The sequence below is a fragment of the Leptonychotes weddellii genome, chromosome 13 (genome assembly GCF_054177405.1).
Source record: "Leptonychotes weddellii isolate Sample4059 chromosome 13, ASM5417740v2, whole genome shotgun sequence".
In the NCBI taxonomy this organism is placed as follows: Eukaryota; Metazoa; Chordata; class Mammalia; order Carnivora; family Phocidae; genus Leptonychotes; species Leptonychotes weddellii.
In genome coordinates, this window is record NC_138381.1 from 99333 (window position 1) to 106915 (window position 7583).

Genomic DNA, 7583 nt, shown 5'->3' on the forward strand with positions numbered 1-7583 from the left:
TTTTTTTTTTTAAAGATTTTATTTATTTATTTGAGAGAGAGAGAATGAGAGACAGAGAGCATGAGAGGGGGGAGGGGCAGAGGGAGAAGCAGACTCCCCGCCGAGCAGGGAGCCCGATGCGGGACTCGATCCCGGGACTCCAGGATCATGACCCGAGCCGAAGGCAGTCGCTCAACCAACTGAGCCACCCAGGCGCCCCATATTTCTCTTTATAACAAACTGCCAGACTGTTTTCCAAAGTGGCTTTACCATTTTGCCCAGTAATGTAGGAGGTTTAGTTACCCTGCATCTAAGCTAGACTTGATTCTGCTGGGTTATGGTGCTTATGGATTTATCCACTTATTTTCCATTTTAATAGGTGTGTAGTGGCACCTTCCCTGGCTTTAATTTGCATTTCCTTGGTGACTAAAGATGTTGAGCATCTTTTCATATGTTTATTTGGCATCTGGAGGCCCTCTTTGGTAAAGTGTTCATATCTTTTGCCCATTTGCTAAAAATTGCGTTATTTTTTTCGTATTGAGACTTGAACATGCCTACAACATGTATTCTGGATACAAGTCCTTTACTAGGTATGACATTTGCAAATACTGTCTCCTAGCCGGTGGCTTGTCTTTTTATTTTTTAAACAGTGTCTTTCACAGAGCAGAAGCTTTCTTGCTTTGATGAGGTTCAGTTTATCAATTTTTTCTTTTATGGATCTTGTTTATGTTTTCGTATTTAAGAAATCTTTCCCTAACCCAAAGATCTATTCATCACTAACAGTAACATGCAGCTGTTAGTAATTTCTGTTGGCTCTTTCATTGAGTGTAATTTTCACTGACTGGTTTTTAGTATAGTATTTCTTTGAGTATAAAACACACCATTTAGAAAAACTTATCATTGGGATGCCTGGCTGGCTTAGTTGGTGGAGCATGCTACTCTTCATTTTGGGGTTGTAAATTGGAGCCTCACATTGGGTGTAGAGATTACTTAAATAATAAATAAATAAATCCAAAAAAATGTATAATTCAAGTGTAATTGACATACAATGATAGTTTCAGATGCACAACTGTGATTTAGTAACTACATTTCTCAGTGCTCACCATGATAAGTGTAATCACCATCTGTTACCGTACATTACTACAAAATTATTGCCTATGTTCCTAGATACACCATTTTTTAATGAGCCTCTAATAAAACTAAAGCAATACTTCATTTAAGCTGTGTTGTACCATTGAAGTATTAGTTGTAAGGTATATTCAGATATCTGAGATAGTAAAATATGGGGCGGGGAGATCTTTTACAGTCAGTGAAATATGGGTTGTTGTTTTTTTAGTTTGTGGTCTAGGGTCGGCCATTGCCGTAGGTTTATTCTAGATCCTGTGAGAAATGCCAGAAGCTGGGATTTTGCTAATTGCTGAGAAGATAATTCCATGTTGTTGAACATGTTTGGGTGATTTCTCTGACTTGTGGCAAGAGGGAAACCTGTGTGAATAGGAGTGAGAAAACTCCTGAATATGTGTGTGTGTGGGGGGGAACTTGAGAGCACAGGCTTAGGAAGGACGGGGTGACCCACTGTGATAGCAAGAAGCAGTGTCGCAGAGAGGTCTCTCCCACCACCGATGGCGGGACCTCGGGTGAAGCGTTTAGTCGGCCCGGGTCTTCTCTTCTTCCTCCATGAAGCCAGGGCCGAGCGTTCTGTGGTTCACCAGCTCGAGGGTCTGGAGACTTATGAGACCAAAGACTTCGTGACTCTCAGACCTTCACAAACCAGCAAATTTTTGGATGTTTAACATCGCATTTCTCAGCCAGCCAGCTCTTGTACAGATGCCTGTCCATATGCCCCAAGCTTGTTGAATTCCCTCATGTTTGCCTAGAGAGGAATTCTGCATTGTTGGTCTGTGTTCTGGCCTGGAGCTCCCTCAGGATTGTTGTAGTGCCTTAGGTCCAGCCCTCTTTCCTTGCTGGTTGTCACATAGTTTACTGGACACTTGCATGGGGTAAGCACTGTCCATGTGGCTCTTACCTTCTCTAGGAATGAGGGAAATAAAAGTAATGACGGGTTTAACAATTTGCATGTTAGGTTATTTGCAGATAAATTCTAGAGGTTTTAGAGTTTGGAGTAAAAACAACATTGGAACTATGGGAAGTGGGATGAGAAGGGGAGAAATGAGCTTTCTCTTGCAGAGAATTGAGTGAATTTCTTCTGCTGGCGTAACGAGATTGTGGCTTAGGAGATGGCTTGGAAGGGGTCAACGAGCGAGGCGCTGTGGGCCAGGTCCTGTGTGTACGGTCTGCAGCTAGGAATAGCCTCTTCATTTTTAGGTGTTTGAGAAGAAAGCAGTGAATACTGTTTTGTGACATGAAAATTCTATGAAACTGAATTAGTGTCTGTAGTTGTGTTGGCACAAAGCCTTGCGCAGAGATTTGCATATTGTCTGTGGGTGCTCTTGTGTTACAGTGGAAGCTCCAGGTAGTTGGCGTGGGGGCAGTATTTAAGAAAAAGCTTTCCCTGGTTAGGAAGAACACTGTTCTGTGAGGGGTGGTAGTGGTACGTTGTCTAGCACATTCAATGAAGAAGCGTCAGGTTCGTGTGGACTATGCAGGGTGTAGCCTCTGACTTTGTACTAAAGTACGCTTGACTTTCCCTTCTTTTAACAGAGATACCGAACAAAGCCGTACTGCTGTAGCCTCTGTAGATACTCTACAAAAGTGCTGACTTCATTCAAAAATCATTTACATCGTTACCATGAAGATGAAATTGATCAGGAGCTGGTGATCCCTTGCCCAAACTGTGTGTTTTCTTCTCAACCCAAAATTGTGGGAAGGCACTTCAGAATGTTCCATGCACCTGTTCGGAAAGTCCAGAACTACACAGTGAATATTTTAGGTGAAACTAAATCTTCGAGGAGTGATGTAATAAGTTTTACATGTTTAAAATGTAACTTTTCAAACACTTTGTACTACAGCATGAAGAAGCATGTGCTGGTAGCCCATTTTCACTACTTAATTAACTCCTACTTTGGCCTGCGAACTGAGGAAGTGGGTGAGCAACCAAAAACCGAGGATAGCCTTTCTACTGAGAAGATGCCACCGTCTGACAAGTATTATTGTAAAAAATGCAGCGCCAATGCCAGCAGCCAGGATGCTCTAATGTATCATATTTTGACGTCAGACATACACAGGGATTTGGAGAATAAACTTAGATCCGTGATTTCAGAACATATTAAGAAGCCTGGACTTCTGAAGCAAATGCATATTGCCCCAAAGCCAGTGGCACCTTTGGCTGTACCCCCGAACAGCAGCGCCCCCGGCCTCGCGGCCACACCCCCTTGTTTTCGTCTTGCCTTGCCACAGAACAGCCAGAGCCAGGCCCTGGTCCCACCAGCGACCGTGGCCTCGGGCACTTCTGGGAGCCTCACCCGTTCTCCGCCTGCCGTGGCGCAGTCCCACGTGACTCTGGTCTCCAGTCCTCTGCCTCCCTCCGCTCCCCAGCCAGTCTTTCTTTCTCACGGAGTCCCACTTACCCAGTCAGCAAACCCTCCTGTGTTGCCCTTGAGTCAGCCAGTTGGACCTATAAATAAATCTGTTGGAACTGGCGTCCTCCCCATAAACCAGACCATCCGCCCCGGGGCTTTACCCCTCAGCCAGCCTGTGGGGCCTGGAGTTCTTTCTGTCAGCAGACCTGCTGGGCCTGGCGTCCTTCCTGTCAGTCCATCTGTCACCCCCGGGGTTCTTCAGGCTGTCTCACCAGGGGTGATTTCTGTGAGTCGGACAGTCCCGTCAGGGGTCCTTCCTGCAGGCCAGATGACCCCTGCTGGGGTTATCCCTTCGGGACAGACAGCCACTTCTGGGGTTCTTCCTGCTGGCCAGGTGGTCCAGTCAGGGGTTCTCCCCATTGGCCAGACGGCCCCGTCAGGGGTTCTCCCTGCTGGGCTGACGGTCCCGCCACGGGTTCTCCCTCCTGGCCAGACAGTCCCACTGAGAGTGCTGCCTGCCGGCCAGGTGGTCCCCCCTGGGCTCCTTTCCCCAACCCAGACAGTCTCGTCAGGCGTTCTGCCTGTGAACCAGGGTATCAATTCTGGTGTTCTTCAGCTTAGTCAGCCTGTCATGTCAGGGGTGCTCCCTGTGGGCCAGCCAGTGAGACCTGGGGTTCTACAACTTAACCAGTCTGTGAGCACCAGCATTCTGCCTGCAAATCAGCCAGTGAGACCTGGTGCTTCTCAAAACACCACGTTCCTCACATCAGGCTCTATTCTCAGACAGCTCATTCCTACAGGGAAACAGGTGAATGGAATTCCCACATACACACTTGCCCCCGTGTCTGTCACTCTGCCTGTGCCTCCAGGAGGTGTTGCTACTGTCCCTCCGCCCCAGATGCCCATCCAGCTGCTGCAGTCGGGCACAGCTGCCCAGGTGGCCAGCTCCATGGCCAGCATGCCGTCTCCTCCAGTGGTGGTAAACGCCACTCAGAGTATGTTTGTTCAGGCCTCTCCATCCGCGGCAGAAGCGAACCAGGCGCTCAAACAGGCGAAGCAGTGGAAAACCTGTCCAGTTTGCAACGAGCTCTTCCCTTCCAACGTCTACCAGGTTCACATGGAAGTGGCTCACAAGCACAGTGAAGCCGGGTCTGCTGAGAAACCGGAGCCTGAGAAGCTGGCTGCATGTGCACCATTCTTAAAGTGGATGCGAGAGAAGACAGTTCGGTGTCTCTCCTGTAGATGCTTGGTGTCCGAGGAGGAGCTTATCCATCACTTGCTCATGCACGGCCTGGGGTGCGTGTTCTGTCCGTGCACTTTCCATGACATCAGAGGTCTTTCAGAGCACAGTAGGACTGTGCACCGAGGGAAGAAGAAACTACCTGTGGATTACAGTAACAAAGGCTTTCAGTTGGATCTCGATGCTAATGGCAACCTGATGTTTCCCCATCTTGATTTCATTACCATATTGCCAAAGGAAGAGCTTGGGGAGCGGGAGGTCTACTTGGCAATCCTGGCTGGGATACACTCCAAGTCACTCGTGCCCGTGTACATTAAGGTGAGGCCGCAGATAGAAGGTGCCTCTGGGAGCCCCAGCAAACAAGCACTGACTTGCCCCTTTTGCTTTGGCACCTTTGTGACGACTGAGGCGTATGAGTTGCATTTGAAGGAGAGGCACCACATCACACCAACTGTCCACACAATTCTGAAATCTCCTGCGTTCAAGTGCATCCACTGCTGTGGGGTCTACACTGGCAACATGACCCTGGCAGCCATTGCCATCCACCTGCTGCGCTGCAGAAGTGCCCCAAAGGACAGCAGCTCCGACCTCCAGATCCAGCCAAACTTGATCGAGAACAGCGAAGTGCTCTTAGTGAACGGTGAGGTGCTCCATGACTCCAGCTTTTCTGTGAAGAGAAAGCTGCCCGATGGCCACTTGGGGGCAGAAGACCAGAGGGACGTGGAGGAGCGACCTCTTGTCATCAGCAGCGATGCAGCCCCGGCTCCCGAAAAGGTGGCGAGTGTGGTGCCTTTGAAAAGACAAAGGAATGAAATCAGGACAGAGGGGTCGCTTGTTAATGATGATGCTCTTCAGATTTTAGCATTAAACCCTAAAAAATATGAAGACCGTTCTTATGAAGAAAAAAAGCAATTTCTTAGAGATTATTTCCACAAGAGACCATATCCTAGTAAAAAGGAAATAGAACTTCTTTCATCCCTCTTGTGGGTGTGGAAAATCGACGTGGCTTCATTTTTTGGAAAAAGAAGATATATTTGCATGAAAGCAATAAAAAATCATAAGCCTTCGGTACTTTTAGGCTTTGATATGTCTGAACTTAAAAATGTTAAACACAGGTTGAACTTTGAGTATGAGCCACAAAACTTGTAAAAAAACAAATTAGGAAATCTAAAGTACTAGATAATTAGTGGTTTTTTCCAATTGAGATTTAAAAAAATGTTATTTTCTTCACTGTATGTTGAACTAATCAATTTCAGTGGTCTTTATGCTGCTCTTTAGATTTATTTCAGGTGCTCAGAAAGACTTCTATATAAAAGAAGCGAATAGTTCTCTCAAGTTTATTGTTTCCTGCAGTTTGATTTTGTGAGAAGTATTTTAGTTCTTCCCTGTCATGTAAATTAAATCCTTGGATCTTTCATGCACGTCTTGTTTCCCAGTAGTGTCAGTACGGTAGGATGAAAACTGAAATCTATATGTTTGTGTTTTCGTTTAAGGAAATTTCAGCTTGTGTCAGAATACTTGATTAACTGCATTGAGCTTCCTCAGTTAGCTTCACGTGTAGCAGCAAATGGTAAGCGTTAGTGCTGAGAGAAGTGAGTACACACCCCGCTGATGTGTGTGGTTCCCTGAGGACGCACTGCATTAACTTAGGCTGGTTTCTTCTTCGCAAGGTACTTGCTTACTAGATTATGATTTTGATCTACATTTCTTCAAGTTTGTCCTAGCAGCAGTTGTCTTATTATAAATTCTAGAAAACCAAATGTTTTCCTTTGTTAAAATTACACTGAATCTGAAGCCCGCTATTTAGCTCATAAGAGTTATTTTACAAATACAGCAATTTGGTAGGTGCAGAAATACTTCTCAGTGTAGACTTCTCCCCTTTTTGATACGGTTGTAAGTCATTTCTCCATTCAAAAGTAAGACAATAAATTTTTAGTGCCTTTAGAATAAATGCTGAACACACACACAAACTCCTAACCTAGCTGTTGATAAACCAGTGAAAGGGAAGGACCATGTTACTCAGGAATACAATTTTTACCCCTGAGTGTGGATACTAACTGAAATGTAGACATAGGTTTTCAGGGGACAAAGTGAAATGAGTAGAGCAAGAGCCGTCTCCACGTTGGTGTATTAAACCTTTGACAGTTTTCCTAGAGGGGAACATGTTTGTTCTGGAGAAATGGGCCCAGTTGTCTGGGTTAATGGGATGCTGTATTGCTAAAGAACTCCACTGTATTCCTGTCCTTTGTACAGTTAAACCTCTGGGGTTCCCCCAGCCCACACACAGAATAACTCAAAGCACCAGAATCAGCAATGGAGACCAGTCACTTTAGACCTTAAGTCCTATTCCTGGTGACATATGGCAGAGGCAGCTGTCCAGCACACTCAGAGGATGTGACAGTCTCTGGGAAATAAGATGATGTTACCATATGGATTTTAAAACATAGAATACTTGCATGTAATTGCTATAATGTGCATTTTTGAGGCAGTTGTGAAACTGGTCTGTGATTGTTGGTGTGCTCTGTTTAAATCCAAGAAGAGCTTGTTGAAGTTTATTTTTTTTTAACCTATTGTTTCAGAGTGTCTATTTTGAATTAAAATTTGTTATACCACTGCAAACAGAACCGTTTAATTCTTTTAACAGGTACGTCATTGACTCAAGAGTAATCTAAATGTGGAAATAGATACCACGCTTGTTTGCTAAAAAACATTGCTTGTCACTGTGAGAGTTAGCATAACCCAAAAGTGCTAAAAAACACTACTTGTCACTGTGAGAGTTAGCATAACCCAAAAGGGCTAATGAGTTACCACTGTCCCCACAAGAGACGTGGCTAGAGATTCTTGATGTGTCTGTAATGCTGGCCTCCAGACGGTCAAAGCGGATG

At 45.4% G+C, this 7583-nt stretch overlaps 1 protein-coding gene across 1 annotated transcript; it reads left to right on the top strand.

Annotated features, from left to right (window-relative positions):
• The first annotated feature begins 205 nt into the window (after nt 1-205).
• On the top strand, nt 206-7322 carry ADNP2 (ADNP homeobox 2). Its single transcript, XM_081800971.1, has one exon. It carries the CDS (start codon nt 2818-2820, stop codon nt 5845-5847), a length of 3030 nt encoding a protein of 1009 aa, XP_081657097.1. The 5' UTR covers nt 206-2817; the 3' UTR covers nt 5848-7322.
• Nucleotides 7323-7583: the final 261 nt, after the last annotated feature.